This window comes from Colias croceus, chromosome 12, assembly GCF_905220415.1.
Source record: "Colias croceus chromosome 12, ilColCroc2.1".
Classification (NCBI taxonomy): Eukaryota; Metazoa; Arthropoda; class Insecta; order Lepidoptera; family Pieridae; genus Colias; species Colias croceus.
In genome coordinates, this window is record NC_059548.1 from 5,305,594 (window position 1) to 5,323,595 (window position 18,002).

At 33.3% G+C, this 18,002-nt stretch overlaps 1 protein-coding gene across 2 annotated transcripts; it reads left to right on the forward strand.

Moving 5' to 3' along the window:
* Window positions 1–340: 340 nt before the first annotated feature.
* On the forward strand, window positions 341–17,241 carry LOC123696090 (tyrosine-protein phosphatase non-receptor type 4). Of its 2 annotated transcripts, XM_045642098.1 has the most exons (16): window positions 341–929; window positions 1,294–1,422; window positions 3,767–3,980; window positions 5,994–6,202; window positions 7,975–8,127; window positions 8,412–8,650; window positions 9,194–9,343; window positions 10,262–10,496; window positions 10,789–10,894; window positions 11,325–11,435; window positions 11,935–12,066; window positions 12,200–12,316; window positions 12,451–12,674; window positions 12,780–12,912; window positions 13,004–13,221; window positions 13,461–17,241. In XM_045642098.1, the coding sequence occupies exons 1-16, from the start codon at window positions 780–782 to the stop codon at window positions 13,539–13,541; spliced, it is 2,601 nt and encodes an 866-aa protein (XP_045498054.1). In that variant the 5' UTR covers window positions 341–779; the 3' UTR covers window positions 13,542–17,241. The 2 variants fall into 2 exon arrangements, with proteins under 2 accessions (XP_045498054.1, XP_045498055.1); XM_045642099.1 differs by lacking the exons at window positions 341–929; window positions 1,294–1,422 and adding an exon at window positions 2,147–2,229.
* The last annotated feature ends 761 nt before the right edge of the window (window positions 17,242–18,002 follow it).

Here is an 18,002-nt window from a genome sequence, read left to right on the forward strand (position 1 = left end):
AATTGATCACAAATCATTTTAAATTCAAATCAAACTGACGAAAGAATCAAGAATCAGTATTGCCAACTCAATTTTTGAATAGGTAGGCACTAAACCAGAAAAAGAGCGCTAAAAGTAAAAAAATCTAATTCTAAATTATAGTGATATTATTATATAATAATAAGTTCTAAATTATAGTGATATTATTATAGTGATGTAATTAACTAATAATCCACATAATAACTTAATTGAAAAAGACATTGCCATTACTAAAATTTCTCGGAATTTTGACAAAATAATATGTCAGATGTCACTAATTGTCATCAGACATACTTCAAATCGCATTCAATATGGCGCGAGCCCGAGCCTGATATACGAAGAATTCGGAAATCGGAATTGAGTTGGTATTATATTGATAATACCTACCGTGTTTTTGTGTATTTTGTAAATCTTTTTCAATAATTTCAAGTATTATATGTAAACAACGAGGAGTTTATTTATAGTGCTTTTTTAAAAGTACACATAAGACTGACAGTGGCTGTAATATTCGAACGATACAATAATAAATAATAATATACGTATTTACAAAAATGTTATGTAGTTACACATGATTCGCTACGCTTGGCCATGACTGGAAATACTATAACAAGGTTCACCTTGTTAAACCTCGAACTGTTATGCTAGTTATGATTCACAAGGTTAGAGGTTACTGGGATGCCTAATTAAGTTGATTCGTGTTTGATAACTAGCCTGGGGCGTTGACTTCTCTGATAGGAATCCGACAGTGAGTAATCGATGCAATGATTGAGAGTGTATCACGCCGTGCCTTCAGTAGTTCTAGTGGGACATACAACGTTCGAGCATCGGAACTAGCCAGGGAACGAAAGCTTAATATTTTCAATGTCACTGTACTGTTTTTGGATGACACCCAGCAATCGTTTCAAATCGAGGTAAGACCTGAATATGTCTTTCAAACTCCTAATTTATGAATTTGTTTCTTAAATACTTGACTTTAAATTTTATTAGAGATACATTTCTATTATTAAAATTGTACTAAGTATGTATGTAAGTATGTAACTGTGTATGTATAGAGGGGATGTGTATCTATACATACCTACACTAACATTGTATAGAGAAAAGATTTGATTGTTTGTTAGCTAGAGACTGAATACTGAACCAATTTAAAACAATCTTGCACCAAGAGAAAGCTACATTATTACTGAGAGTCAAGCTATACTCATTTATTTTTATTCCGGGTTAACCTAGGTGGAGCTAGGATGAATGCCTAGTCTTAAATTTTATTTTTGTTTTTAGAAAAAAGCAAAGGGCAGTGTTCTACTTGAGCTAGTTTTTCAACACCTGGAATTGGTTGAGAAGGATTATTTTGGTCTGCAGTTCACTGAAAATGGATCTCCGCCAAGTGCAACAAATACAGAAATAACGGTGAATATTTCTATACTCAATTTACAATTATTTATTTTTAACAAAGGTATGTTTTGTACATTTTTTATTATTGAAATAGTACTTAATTTTTATTTGGTACTAGCGGTCCGCCCCGGCTTCGCCCGTGGTACATGTTTACGTTTTCTCTACATAAGATCCATCCTCGTACTTCAAGGAATATAATAAAAAAAGAATTATCGAAATCGGTTCAGCCGTTCTCGAGTTATGCGCTTACCAACACATTTTGCGATTCATTTTTATATATAAGATTTAATTTTTCTTTGATAACACTGCTTCTTAGAATTTCTATTATAATTTATTTTTAGTGTGTTTATTTTATTTGAATCATTGATAAATAAAAAAATAATATGTTCTATATTATTATTATTCTATTCTGACCTTGTTTATTTGCAAGTAAAACATTCACAAAGAATTTAGTTTCTTAACCCATTGAGCCCCGAGCGGCCCGATCGGACCACAACACAATAGATTTTCTATTGTGTCTGTGATTCCGGGGGCTGAGTTATTAAAACCTACAATACAATTATCAATAAGAATTATGAATGAAGTTTAAAAGAATTAACATAAAAACGGCATGGCACATGACTCATATCACTTAATCTTTTGGTTGGGTCATGCCTTGTACATTAACATTTTATATTGTACTATCAGTGACTCATGAACTGGTGTAAAGTGAATTTTAAAGTCAATATCAAGGTAGTATTCAATGTGTAGTGGTGCAGTTAATACAGTTTTGTTTTTAAATATAGTTTTGTTTCGTTCATGGATTATCAGAATAAATGTCAGGTAAATTATTGCTACTATTTTTTTTTATCATAGGAGATGAATCTTTTACTTTGTTGTTGAAAATAAAGTCCCATTTCTATTTGTTTCCTATTTGTGAGTTTTACCTATTTTGTATTTGAGTCCCTTTACAATTCTTTATACTAATTAATTGAAGTTAAAGTAATCTTACAAATAAGTGTCTACTTCATGTATTTTTCAGAATTGAATACTAAAATAACTGAATAGATATTGTACAGGCAATTCTAATAGGTAAAAGACAATAATGTCACCAATGAATTATTGCATTTGTTAATAATTCACTTTTTACAGAATTAACTTTGTCTAAATGCATAAATTAGCTATCATGTCATGCATTCACTAAGGAACTTGAATTTTATTATTTCAATTTCATGCTTTCTCCATTTCTATGTATGCAAGAATGCCTGAATCGTTAATTAATTGAAAGTATTTAAAAAATGTGTAAACAATTGCAGAGTAAAAGTATACTGTGATAATCTGGCTATAGAATAAGAAAGTATTTGCTAGAAAATGCAATAAGATTATAGGCATACTATATTATAAAATGTGTGTAAAGCTGTGTGATTCTTTTTTAATAATTGCATAGATGTTTTCCAAAATTTGGTGATGACAATTTACTATCTTAATAGTTACTTCATCAAATCACAAAATAAGGATAATTTGAATGATTTATACATTCTACAATTCATATACATTTTATTCTTAATGTTTATTGACATAGATTTATTTCAATTATCATTTTATCTATGAGTTTGTTGTATTGATGATAAAAGAATATTGTAATTGTGCTTTAAGGGCCGATTTTTCAATCCTTGGTTAAAATTTATCCGTCCAATAAAGTATTACCACAGAATACATAATAGTAGCTAAACGCTACAGAACGGACACTCTCCGCCTCCCGCCAAAATTAAACACTTACCTCACCCCGCACGATCAGACATGTTATGGTACCCATTTCCCCGCAAGGACGATACCAACGACGTCTTTAGACGAAACGCAACGAAGATTGACAACATTAATCAAATTGACTTAAAGCAATTTTATTATTTTGGATTTGTGATTATCGTTTTTCGTAGAAAATGGTTAGATATTGTGCTGTTTACGGATGTATTTCATCAGAAAAACGCGAATTTTTTTTTACGCTAGTCACAAATGTGCCAACCATAAAGAGTTTACACACACATTTGCAGTCTCTACAGTGTGACTGTCAAAACTATAATTTTGTATGGAGTGTCCGGGGTGTGGTATTACACAAACATTTTTAAATGTCACCTGTAAACTGTCATGGACAAATATAATACATTTTTGAAATAGTAATTTAATATGTTATTAAATGAATAAGTTTTAACCAAGGATTGAAAAATCAGCCCAAAATGATACAATTGTTATCAAAGACAATCATTAAATAAACAATTTTAATAGAATCTTCTCTCTTTTAATGTTAAATTAGTCATCAATGACCTACATAATATTATTTTCACTATCTTTTCCATAAAATCAATTTTAATGTTTTCCACAGCGTTGGCTCGACAGCAGCAAATCAGTGAAGAAACAAGTTGGTGTAAATGCACAGTTTTGGCTCGCTGTACGATTCTATCCACCGGAACCTTGCCGTCTTTCCGAAGAGTTTACAAGATATCTACTCTGTTTGCAATTAAGGAAATTGCTTTTGGATGGTCGTATGTCAGCGCCTAGGAACACAGCTTTATTGCTCGCTTCGTTTACTGTACAAGGTAAGATAAAATTATATGCGTATTTTACTGGAAAATGTGTTTGAACTTTGAAGTATTCTCATGTGGCAATTTTTTTGGGCTATTTTGTTTGATATTTAATTTATATTGACTGCAACTGTGAGGTTGAACCTAAGTGTCTCTTTTTCCTTTAAAATGAAAAATATTGGTGTGGAAATTAGCATGACAAACTGTTAATTAAAATAGGATATAATTACCTCATGAATTTTTAAAATTGTACAAAAGTTGACAGCCATATTTAATATACAGTGGTGGACGTTTAATTAGAAACATGTAACAGGATGAAGTAGTCATCAAATTTATTTACTTTTGTGTATTAACGTATTAAATATTAAGCATCATTTCATATGTAATAGAACACCTGTTTATCTAGTTTTATAAAAAATTGCTTAATTTTAATCAAACTTTAGCTTAAATTAATAAAATTAAACAACTTTATGTGAAGTCTAATATCCGAGCATTTTCAGTCTGGACAACAAATTAGAAACAGCATGGTTCGAGTGTTCCAAAGTCAAAACCTGTTGAAATGCCGCTAATATTTTTTTCTTCTACAAATATTTGCACCGTTTTTTAAACATTCCATCTAAGATTTTCTGAAAATTTATTTGCTTTGCAGTATAAATGGGTAAAAGTAAGATTTGTGACCCATCAACAAGAAAAATAATTTTAAGTTTACATTTTGACAAAAACTAGAGTTACAGGAAAATTGCAAATCATTTAGAATGTTCAATAAAAATATATTCAATGCTATAGTATATTTAAAAGAGCATGGTACTTCCGATAAAGTGCCTAGAAAAGCTCGACCATGAAAAACCACTGCACGCGAGGATAGGCAAATGATTCTTTTGGCAAAGATGTATTCATTTAAAAGTTCAAATTCTATTATAAAATTAGTTTTTCCCGAAGATGAACCTCGGGATGTGTCGATAAGATCGGTTCACAGGCGGTAAGTCGAGGCAAAATTTTTTGGGAGAGACGCCAGGAAAGTACAGCTTCTTACTAGGCAGTATAGGGAACAACGATTTTCAATTACTAAGAAATATTGCTAGTGGACAGTCCGCTCGTGAAAAGTTTTATTTTGGGATGAAACTAAAATTAATTTAATCAATTCTGATGGCAAAATTATTAACCAGGCCTTAGCTAATAAATAAACAGTTCAGCATGGCGGACGAAACATTATAGTATGGGCACGTATGGGGTTGTTTTTAGACTGTTATAATCTTTATATACAACAACGGCTTTAAAACGTCGTGCCTTAGATTGTATGAGATTTGAACACGTTTACAAAAACATATTTTCTAATAGAATTGGAACCTTTAAATGGATCCATCTTTGCGAAAAGAATTATTTGCCTATGCTCGCGAGGAGTGGTTTTTAATCTTCGAGCTTTTTTAGGCACTTAATCAGAAGTACCATGCTCTTTTAAATAAACTGTAGCATTGAATATCTTTTTATCGAACACTCTAAATGATTTTCAATTTTCCTGTAACTCCAGTTTTTGTCAAAATGTAAACTTAAAATTATTTTTCTTGTTGATGGGTCACAAATCTTACTTTTACCCATTTATACTGCTAAGCAAATTAATTTTCAGAAACTTTTAGATGGAATGTTTAAAAAACGGTGCAAATATTTGTCGAAGAAAAAAATATTGGCGGCATTTCAACAGGTTTTGACTTTGGAACACTCGAACCATGCTGTTTCTAATTTGTTGTCCAGACTGAAAATACTCGGAAATTAGATTTCACTTAAAGTTGTTTAATTTTATTAATTTAAGCTAATGTTTGATTAAAATTAAGCAGTTTCTCATGAAACTAGATAAACGGGTTTCTATTACATATGAAATAATACTTAATCTCTATAATACGTTAATACATAAATGAATTTGATAACTACTTCATCGTGTTACGTGTTTCTAATTAAACGTCCACCACTGTACATACACAGTAGTCTTATTCTCATTCAACTTATATTAACATCAATACATCAAAATTTCAGCGGAACTAGGCGACTACAACACCGCAGAACATTCGAACACTTATCTCTCTGATCTCTGCCTGTTGCCCAAACAGAGTTCAGAGGACGAGCGTCGTATCCGCGAATTGCACAAGTTGCACAAGGGCCAAGCACCGGCAGATGCTGAGGCGAACTTTCTAGAACACGCCAAGAGGTTGGACTGTTATGGTGTGGAATCACATCCCGCTAAGGTAAGAATTTATCTTCTTTGTTACCAACTTCAAAAATAGGAGGAGGTTTTCAAATCGTCCGGTGTATTTTGAAGTGTGAAGTTATAGAACTATGTTTGTGTTTTGTTTTATTTATATGAGTGATTAAACAAAGTAATGAAAATGGAGTAAAAGTTACATACAGGTTTTCATAGAACAGTATATTATATAACATTTAATTTAATTTAATGCATCAATAAACAAGCTATCATTAGTACAGTAATTAGTCAAATGAGGCTTAAATTAAGAAATTGACACAAGTACTTTGCTAGTTAAAGACTACAGGCCTGTGTTGAAAAAATTATGGGTCATTTGACCCACCAGGTGACCTATCTAGAACGATATAAGAGCATTAAATAATAAGATTCATCACTATGACATCGCTTGTAAGCTGTCCATCTGAGTGCAGATGAGAATTCGAAAGTTCAGGTAGGGATTTTTTCCTCTTGTCTCCATTATTTTTGTACGGCGTTGCGAAATAATCGATTAAAAGCAGTATAGAAATAGTATGACACAGATGCCGTACAAAATCAAATGACCATATTTACCCCGGCAACTGTCGAAAAATAAAACTAAATTCCGACTTTGTGGACCACCATTTTTGTACGGCATCTGTCTATTTCTATACTGCTTTTTAGGGTTCCGTAGCCAAAATGGCAAAAACGGAACCCTTATAGTTTCGTCATGTCCGTCTGTCCGTCTGTCCGTCTGTCCGTCTGTCACAGCCGATTTACTCGGAAACTATAAGTACTACAGTGATGAAATTTGATGGGAATATGTGTTGTATGAACCGCTACAAAAATATGACACTAAATAGTAAAAAAAAGAATTGGGGGTGGGGCCCCCCATACATGTAACTGAGGGATGAAATTTTTTTTTTCGATGTACATACCCGTGTGGGGTATCAATGGAAAGGTCTTTTAAAATGATATAAAGTTTTCTAAAAAACATTTTTCTTAAAGTGAACGGTTTTTGAGATATCAGCTCTCAAAGTCGTAAAAAGTATGTCCCCCCCCTCTATTTTTATAACTACGGGGTATAAAATTCTAAAAAAAATAGAGGTGATGCATGCTAATTAACTCTTTCAACGATTTTTGGTTTGATCAAAGTATCTCTTATAGTTTTTGAGATAGGTTGATTTAACTGTAATTTTGGTTAAGTTATTGTGCTTACACTGAAAACGATGGCTGAACCTTATAAGATAGATCAAAAAATATACTACAGTATTGTACACCTTTAAAAATCCGCGATGATATAAAATCTTTATAATGTAGGTACTTTTTACGAGAAATATTAGCTTATTCAAGCAATACGCCATTAATATTAATATTCATACATAAAAGTACAAGGCAAAATATCGGGAGAGTTTAGGCTCCATTCACCAGGTGTATAAATTGACATAATAAGTTTATTATATTTGCTGCTACGGAACCCTTTGTGCGCGAGCCCGACTCGCACTTGGCCGGTTTTTTTTTATCCATTATTCCGCAACGCCGTACAAAAATCATGGAGACAAGGGGAGAAGATCTCTACCTGAACTTTCGAATTCTCATCTGTACTCAGGTGGACAGCTTACAAGTGACGTCATAATGCTGAATCTTATTATTTTATGCTCTTATATCGTTCTAGATAGGTCACCTGGTGGGTCAAATGACCCAAAACTTTTTCAACACGGGCCTGTAGTCTATTAGCTTTGGTATTATTTTTAAGGTTTTTAAATAAGTATAATAAATTATAAACTTTTGTTATTTCAGGACTACAATGGTAAAGACATATTGATTGGTGTAACGTCAATTGGAATAGTTGTCTTTCAAAATAATATTCGAGTGAATACATTCTCTTGGAGTAAAATTGTCAAGATTTCCTTCAAGAAGAAACAATTCTTCATTCAATTGAAAAGGGAACCAGTAAGTTATTATGTTCAATACATATTTATCTTTATGATGAGAAATTGGAGTTCACTATTATTATAAAACAGTTTTGTTAAAACAAATAAGGGAATAGGATATTTATTCCGTTATTTATTCCATTTACTGTTGTACATGGTAGGTATGTGTAGGTATGTATTGAGGATTGATACAACATGAAGATATACATTTACTAAAAATGACTAAAAGTAAATTGACAAAATACAGCATTTCAAATAATATATTTTAACGTACTAGTAAATTAAAGATTTGTTTTATTTCAGTCTGAATCCTACGACACGGTATTAGGATTCAACATGCGTTCCGGTCGAGCGGCGAAGGCATTATGGCGTTGTAGCGTAGAGAGACACGGGTTCTTCAGACTCAGGGCCCCACGACGGAGGCCCTTGTTGGGAGCCCTGGGGGCCCTAGCTGGTGTCACCGCCCCTACCGTGGCTAGAACTGAAACACAGGCTTTGGAAGACGCAAGACGATCACGATCGAGTAATAGGAGCTTTGTTAGGTAAGTTGTTTTTTTTTAGTTCTGTATTTCAATTAGTTTTCGTCTTGTCAACGAGATCAAAGCAATAAGTTGAATGTTTGATTTGAGTGAATATGAAATGTGGTTGATTTATTAATAATTTAAATGGGACCAATTTTGTAAAATTTTACTTACAGAATTACTAATATCAAGTTATGCAAATATTTGTAATCATTTATTATTTCTCGGAATTAAAATTATATTGTACACATGTTACGACTTTTATATTAAATTTTGTGGTTTATATTACACTAGCGGTCCGCCCCGGCTTCGCCCGTGGTTCATATTTCGCAATAAAAAGTAGCCTATGTCCTTTCTCGGGTATCAAAATATCTCCATTTCAAATTTCATGCAAATTGGTTCAGTAGTTTAGGCGTGATTGAGTAACAGACAGACAGAGTTACTTTCGCATTTATAATATCAGTAAGTATGGATTTAATGGAAATATGTATTACCCATGAACGCGAGCTATACTTACAAATTAATAATATATTATTTATATTAATTTTATTCAACAATTTTCAGACGCAGCAGTTCCCGAAATCGCGACCGTTCCGCGGGCGCGTCTCCAGCGTTAGTTCTCAACTCTTCCGCTAGAGGGTCTAGAGTCACCGGCCACAACGAGCCGCCGCCGAGACAGGCCTGGGGCGACGCCCTGCCTGTGGAAAATGATGAGTACGTATAGTATATTTTAGTTTTAGTACGCGGCTTCGTCCGTATTTTTATTGTCCACTAGCTTCCGCCCGCGACTCCGTCCGCGCGGATGTCGGTCTTCGCGTGGATGGTTTATTTCTCCATTTTGAGTAGGTACCTCTGACAATAAAATCTTATAAATATCTATTGGACCCAATTCCCAAATACGGCTAGGCCTATAATAATACGCAACGTGTGTTCGCGGTTCTACGGAACAACGTCTATAGATAAAACTGAAAAATTAAGATTAATTTTCTTCTACGTATTTTTCCAGGATAAAAAGTATCCTATTTTACGCCCAGGATAATAAGGTATAATTATACCAAGTTTCATCGAAATCGAACCGCTAGTTTTCACGTGATGCCTTCACATACAGACAGACAGACAGACAGACAGACAAAAATTTTTTTAATCACATATTTGGGTTTGGTATCGATCCAGTAACACCCCCTGCTTTTTATTTTTTCAATATTTTCAATGTACAGAATTGACCCTTCTACAGATTTATTATATGTATAGATTAATAATTTTCTTATCCACCGTGAAAGTTTTCGGTGACAAACACACGCACGCAATAACATAATATGTTAATAAAATATTATTTTATTACTATAATAAATATTTTATTACTAGTAAAGGCAATTAGATAATAATAATAGTACGTAGTTCATTTGTATTATAATTAAATAATGTATTTTGTGGAATAGTTCAATTAGTTAATGATTTGTTACAGAACTTTGCAACCATTATTTATTTTTGTTTTTATGTATCAAAACTATAGATAGTGTGTAGTTGATAATGTAGGCACTATGAATGATGTTTGTATAGGATGTATATTTCTGATTAACGTAGCATTAATTGCATTTTGTTTTAAGTACGATGTATACAAATAAATTACAGTAGCGACGGAGGTTTCCTCGAGCGTGCCCTCCGCGTGCCGCTATCTTACGTAGACGAATCCGAATCCGAGTCCCCATCACAAGAGGGTGAACCAGAGGGTGCAGTGTGTGTGCGTCTCTCTGCTGGGCCGGATGGACGGTTCGGGTTCAACGTGCGGGGTGGAGGGGGAGGGGCACCAGTACTTGTGTCGAGAGTTGCTCCAAGGACAAGGGCGCACTTGCAGGAGGGCGATCAGGTGAGCGGGGGAGGAGGGTTATGAATTAGATGTAATTGTAATTTGTAACCAGATGGACGTTTCGGGACGTTCGACGTGCGGGGCGGAGGTGGAGGAGTTATTGGCGCGGTGTGCGTTTATATTTAGGTCTTGTTCGTTTAAAAGATAAAAAGATAAGAGATCTGTAACGTATGTGGTATGAGACGTCTTAACGTGGACTTATTAATTGCTGTATTAGTATGAAAATGCTGTAAAATATATTATAAAAATGATGATGCGCACTGACATAATTAACATTGTACTCTTTTTTTAGGTGATATCCATAAATGGAAAAGATGTAGATGAAATGACGCATGAGCAAGTCGTTCAAATGATCAGAAACACTAAAGGCGTCCTCACTTTATTAGTAAAACCAAACGGTATGTGAACTACATAATTATTTAATTTGCAGTTAAATTAATATAAAACAAAATCTCTATAAATTATTTCTGCTTAATAACTTGGTATATAAAAAAAAATAGTGTGTGTTATGTACACGCGTTAGAAGTTATACTTCTTTGGCGTATGGAAAAAATACTAGAATATACAACTTGAACATAGTTATCAATTTTCATACCACCTAGAACTAATTTTATGCTGTTAAATTTGTGTCGGTGTGCGCGCGCATCGTAAAAATTCACTCTCATCATTTTTCTCCATCGCGCAAAAAGAAGTATAACTTCAAAAGTCATCACAGGATGTCTTCTAAACAGAGGAATATTTAAAAAATTCCTTTTGATATTGATAAGTTTATTTTCTTTTTAATGACGAGTTTTCTTTGTAAATATAAATTTATGAAATCTTTTTCAGCGGTATACGAGCCAGAAGAAGCGGGTCCAGAGGAACCGGCGGTATGTTTTGTCCCGCTCGGTTCCGGGCAGTTCGAGGGAGACGCACTAGAACAATCTATGCTGTTGCTAGGTAACATACTGCCTCTGTTTAAAAAAGAATTGTTAAAAGAGAAATGTAATTTTTGTAAGTTTTATTACGTACTAGCTTTCCACCCGCGGCTTCGCCCGCGCAGTCAAAGAAAAACCCGCATAGTTCCCGTGGGATTTCCGGGATAAAACCTATCCTATGTCCCGGGGTAAAAAGTAGCCTATGTCTAGCCTATCTCGGGTATCAAAATATCTCTATACCAAATTTCATGCAAATTGGTTCAGTAGTTAAGGAGTGATTGAGTAACAGACAGACAGACAGAGTTACTTTCGCATTTATAATATTAGTACGGATTTTATTTGTGTCAGTTTGATCACATACCTTCAAGAAATGGAAGATGAAATGTTCAGCCCATACATTTGGCTCATTTATAGTTGTAACATACTACATGTAATCACTAATTTTCTATTATATTATTTCACTGACAACGATATTATTCTATGATAACATTATTCTAGCAAATTATTATATTTTATTCTAGGTGATGGTTTGGCAAGTGGTGCGGCTCTAAAACAATATGAGACGTTACTGCGGAGGCTTCCAGAAGAATCTACAGCGATCGCCAAACTGCCTATTAATGTGAATAAGAATAGATACAGGGATATTGCGCCTTGTAAGTTTAATATAGTTTCTATTTAATTATTTGACTACTCGGTTAATAACTTGTTTAATTACCTTATTTTTACCTTCTACTTTTTATGTATCATTTTTAATTCATTTTTAAAATAATGTTTATATTTTTGCAGATGATTCAACTCGGGTAATTTTAAAGAATGGACCAACAGGAGATTATGTAAATGCATCATATATAAATATGGAGATACCAAATTCAGATTTAGTACTTACGTACATAGCTACTCAAGGTAATTTTATAGATTTTGCATTTTAGAACGAACATCCTTAAACATTAATAAAGTTAAAATAGAAGAACTACTATTCTCTTATAAAATAGTATTTCTCTAATGAAAAAAGTATTACTAATTTTTCAAAATTATAGGTCCTCTTGCGTCCACGATTGGCGACTTTTGGCAAATGGTTTGGGAAAGCGAGAGTAGCCTTATAGTAATGCTGACGGTATTGGCTGAGCGAGGTAGAGCCAAGTGTCACCAATATTGGCCAAAAGTTGGCACTACACCACTGAAAACGAGCAATTCCCTTACCGTCCTTACTAATAGTGAACAGAATCTCGGACATTATGTACGCAGGGAAATGGTTTTGAAGGTAAGTTAAAAAAATAAAGAGAACTAAAAATTATTGACCTTGTTATTTGTATAAATGGAAAATTTTCTTGACTGATTACTTTATGACTTATTGAAAAATTTTTAGGATAACGGTGGAGCGAGTCGTAACGTGACACAACTGCAATACATAGCCTGGCCGGACCACGGCGTTCCAGAAGATTCTACAGCTTTCATTAACTTTATCCGACTGTGTTCTCAGTTGAGAAACCATCGGGCTGGTAAATATCTTAATTTTTCAATAAACAGCATATCCTGATGTAATTGCATTTGAACTCAAAATGTTTACAATACTATTTTCCTATTTTCCAGTTATACCAACAGTTGTAGAAGAGCTAGAAGGTGAAGGAGAAGAAGAGAGAGTCCTCGAGCCGCCCATGATCGTGCACTGCTCGGCGGGAGTAGGCAGAACCGGGGCTCTCATACTAGCGGAGACTGCACTAGAGCTGCTGGCGCGCAGGCAGCCGCTCTACCCGCTCGACCTGGTGCGGGCGATGCGCACGCAGCGGCCTATGTGCATACAGAACGCGGTGAGTCGCAGATATACCCACTCGACCAGTTCTGCAAATTCGCCAGAAATTCTTTTCCAAGAATTTATCTGCAACCATTTACAGACTGTCATTGATTCTTTATTTTAAATCTCTATAAAATTTATATTATGTATATTGTGTCTTTCTCCCTTATGCGAAATCTGGATACAATTCGAATATCGCAACTGCTAAAATGCTTGTAAGATTTCAAAAATTAAATCAACTCAATTCTTCCACAGAGCCAATACAAGTTCGTGTGCGAGAGCATCCAGTCAGCGTACTCGCTGGGGCTCACGGGCCCGCCCGAGCCGGCCAACTGATAGCTACTGCTGCATCCCTCGCGGGATCCGTACGTACGGGCTATGATGGCCGTCATCAACGCGGTCCGGACTATGTGTTGTGTCAAATTGTATAGGTGACAAACACTTGAGTAGTGTGTGTATAGTGTAAACCGTGCTGGAAGTGGAGTGAATCTAAAATCACAATATACAGTTTACACCGTGTTGAAAATGAAGTGAATCTAAATTAGTGCGAGTGAAATAGTAGGCTGTTTGGCAACGTGCAAGCGATGATTGCCGTAATCAACGAGTACAGAATATGTGTTGCGTCACAGTGTTCACGACCAACATTTGAGTAGTGTGTGTATGCACTGAGCTGGAAATAGAGCGAATCTAAATTATTGCGAGCGAGATGGCATACTGTCGATTGTTAACGTGCGAGTGAGATGGCATATCGTCGATTGGCAACGTGCGAGCGAGACAGCATGCTGTTTCAAGATTTGTCCATCTATTGGCGCGGGTCGTAGTGTCGATCCTTCCGAATTATACGAATATTGATTAAGGAATGTTTGTATAGACCATAGAAAAGATTGATTCATTGATTGAATTTATCAAATCAATACGTTCAAGATTGGAATGGATAGTTAGTGTTTTTCGTTATTTCAATTTGGATGTGAACTTTTTTGTTAAGATGTATTTGGACTAAACATTTATTTTACATTGACTGGAACATAAATTATCCTATTTGGATTTTTGTGAACAAATGGTTTTAGTACTTTTAGTAGATGAAGTTCTAAAAGTTGTTTACAATGGTATTGGTCCAAATACATCTAATTATAATAACTTGTGATTTTGGTAATTTTTACATGTTCTCTGTATTTTGTAATTTAAATTAGTACGCACATTTATCTTTATATGTTTGTTACAATTTATAAGCAATTTTGTAAATTTTATCTCCAGTTTTGTTTTACAGTAATAAGTAATCTCGAATAACTCCAAAAGCGAAAGGACATATCAAAAATATTCTAGCAGTAAGAATGACTATTTATTTTGAAATTTATTTATTTGTAAATTTAGTTTAGCCTTTGATAATCAAATGAAATTTAGGTTATTTTTCTTGCCACGAATTTACTAATCGTTTTAAGTGCTGACAACTTTGGTTTTGTAAATTTCTTATCTGTGCCATTTGTAAATTTAACTTTCTTAATCGTGTACCTTTATGTGCAGTATTAATTATACGTAAATAATTACTATATTATGTTTGAAGTGTTCATTTGTGGGGAATTTGGGCCCAAATGTAAGGAAATATGAAATTAAGATTTTTTTTACAGTATGATTTGATTATTTATTTTATCATTCGATATTTAAGATTGTAAGTATGTACCCTTTATTTAAAAAATAAAAGAACAGATAAAATTAATGTTCTAGATTTGATTGCATCTTTAACATTGTTCCCCATTGGAGGAAGAATTTTCAAAGTATTTTTTTTTTGTGATTATACTGTTCAAAGTTTTTTAGTGCATCCTGACACTTAAAGTGTAAATACTGATCAATATCAAGCAGTATTTATTTCGATTATTTGTTTAGATACACAAATGTTCAGATAGATTATTTTATTAAGAACAAAACAGGAAATGCTTCAAAAATTTTGTTTGTAATAACTCAGCCCCCGGAATCACAGACAATAGAAAATCTATTGTGTCGTGGTCCGATCGGGCCGCTCGGGGCTCAATGGGTTATACAATACTAATATTCATATTGAGTGATTATATTTTTTACTTTTTATCTTTACATGTACAAGATGTAACATTTTCTCTGCCATATTTAATAATATTCTAAACTTGATAATCATTTTTAAATGTATCTTTTGATCTTTTTATAACAGCACAATTTTAATATTGCCATATTTTTTTTTCCTTTTATCATATTATCATTATTTTTAAATGCACGTGTGTATTTATAAGATCCTAATAATATGAAAAACTCCGCCCCTTAATATCGTAAAATAACTAGACATAACATTAATAATGTAAGGTTTATTCACAGTTATGATTTCCGAAAATATATTTTTGTTACTAATTTTATTTACTTTCTAACGTACTAATCATAGATTTATATATTTTTTTATTTTTTTGTAGAACCTTTTCTGTTTACAACAATGTAGTGTAGTATGTAAATATTCTAATTATTATTGTATAGCTATATAGATGTATGTATCTACAGGTTTTTATAGCATTTTGAATTAAAAAAAAAAGAATCGTATATAGAAGACGGCAATACACCGCAACATTTTTAAAATTCAGTTAATAACGAAATTTTTAGATCGTGAGACAGGAATACATGTCTTCAATTTATAAAATTAATTTTATTTTTATTCAAATAAATAAAGATCGCAAATCTTACGAATTCAGTTACAAATTTTATAATAGACGAAAGTTTATATGATCGGGAAGATTTTCAATGTAAAAATTATTAGAATCCATTTCGCCATACCCAATTGATGTGATAGTTCTTGGGAGCAAGTAAATTACATAAGAAAATTATTAAGGGTCGCTCTATAGTTTTTTAAATATCTTTTGTCCTCAAACATAAAAATTGTCTTTATTTGGATGATAGGAAATATCATTGAATATTTTACTGCGCAATCTTAAAACTTAATGGTTTTTTATGTATCAATTATTATTTTTAATTTTATATTTTTCATATATATTTTTATATTATTTCATATAATACGTATACCTATTGTTTCATTCTTGTGTACTACAGACATACATTGTACCCATATTTATTTTTGCATATCGAAGTTTATTAGTGACTGTCAGAAATTGATTTCATTTATATTGTAGTTTTAACTTAGCATCGTTTTGTGTCAATAACATTATTTTCTGCTTGCAAAACATTGATAAAATTAATTGAGAAATAAAAATGAGGCCTTCGTACTAGTTTGAAGACAAAATAACTGATGGTTAAAATAATGATCAGTTTGTATGATTTATGTCATGCACGTGGGTGTTCACAAACATCAGTTGTTTTGTTTTCTAAACTGGGTTTCACAACGAAACGACTATTTTTATAAGTACCTACTGTAATATCGATAGAATTCGAAAGTGATCGTGTCCAGAAATAGTATTTTATCCAGCAATGCGTGACTCATGGTTTCTACTACATATCTTAGCAATTATTTGCAAAGCGGTGAATACACTGTGCGTGTATGTTTACACTTGCACGTCAACTGTAGTGTGTTCACGGCCTAAGTGGTAAATTGAGTGACTGACGTAGAATAAGCGTTTGTTGTAGTTTGTGTTACGCACACCAATATAACTCGTCAAGGTTCAAGCCGAATTCGTTTTCAAGTAGTTGAATATTTTCGCAATATTTTGATGGGCCCGTCATGATCTGTTATCAATTTTAAAGGCGACAGTTTAGCGTGGGTGACTAAAGAGTTTATTGAATGTGCGCTTGAGTAAATAAATTCTCATTATTGTTGGCCGTTATCGTTTATCCCTTGTCGTTTGTTTTTATAGACGTTTTGTAAACATTTGCATACGCAGCAATTATTGGAAAGTGATGAATGATGACGGACGTTTTATAAATATATATCGTATTTAGGTACTTATTGGTGGAAATTAGAATAAGTTATATTGGTGTTGGCTGACACAAGACCAGTGTTATATTTCTACCTTGTGATGTCTGAAGTGCTGTGCGAGTTTTTTTCTGTGAAAAAATAAAGAAAATTATATAAAATGTTTTGTTTTATTTATACCTTTTAATAATTTCATTTCCTTCCACATACCTACCTGAGATATGCTTCGAAATAGACTACCTAACCTAATAGACTACTAACAAAGATTTAGATTGACTGTCTACAACATACTTATAACGGATATTGCTCTATCACACAAAACTATCAAAAAGTATTTGATTGAAATAAACACATAACCCAACATAGGTATTTATGATGTAAAATAGAATTTCTATGATACCAAACTTCTACCTATCTACTACCTAGTTAGTTAGGTACCTACTAGCACAGAATACTTAAAATAGTAGCACGCTGGTATTAGTTTAATTACCGCTACAATTTAAAAATAAAAGAAACAATTCCAGAGCTTGAAAATGAATTTTGGGACCTCATCTATAGGTATATATTCAACATGCCGCCTTGTTGTAAAAATAAAAAATGCTTCTGTTTTCAAAACTAGGTATCTCGGTAGAACTACCAGAAGACAGCACAACATTAGAATTTAAAAACACAGAGATAAATAAAACACCACCCTGTAATAACTGAAGGTATATAGGTACGTACCTTCCTTGGTACGTACCAATGAAGAGAAAAACTTTGTAGCTTTGTCCTTCACTTATATTCGCAATGACAATCTGCGCAGAAAACTGAGCAGCCCGGCGGGATTTGTCAAGCATCAGTTGGCTCCGTGTTGGCTCATATTCTTCATTACCTACGTGTAGGATGTTGGAATGTTTAAGTAATCATGGAAAATTGACGCA

Bases quoted from the DNA above. Each gene is read 5' to 3' on its own strand.
- LOC123696090 (XM_045642098.1), top strand. From the start codon at position 780: ATGATTGAGAGTGTATCACGCCGTGCCTTCAGTAGTTCTAGTGGGACA. The intron at 930-1,293 runs GTAAGACCTGAA...TTTTGTTTTTAG, and splicing joins AGCAATCGTTTCAAATCGAG to AAAAAAGCAAAGGGCAGTGT. The intron at 11,436-11,934 runs GTAACATACTGC...ATTTTATTCTAG, and splicing joins ACAATCTATGCTGTTGCTAG to GTGATGGTTTGGCAAGTGGT.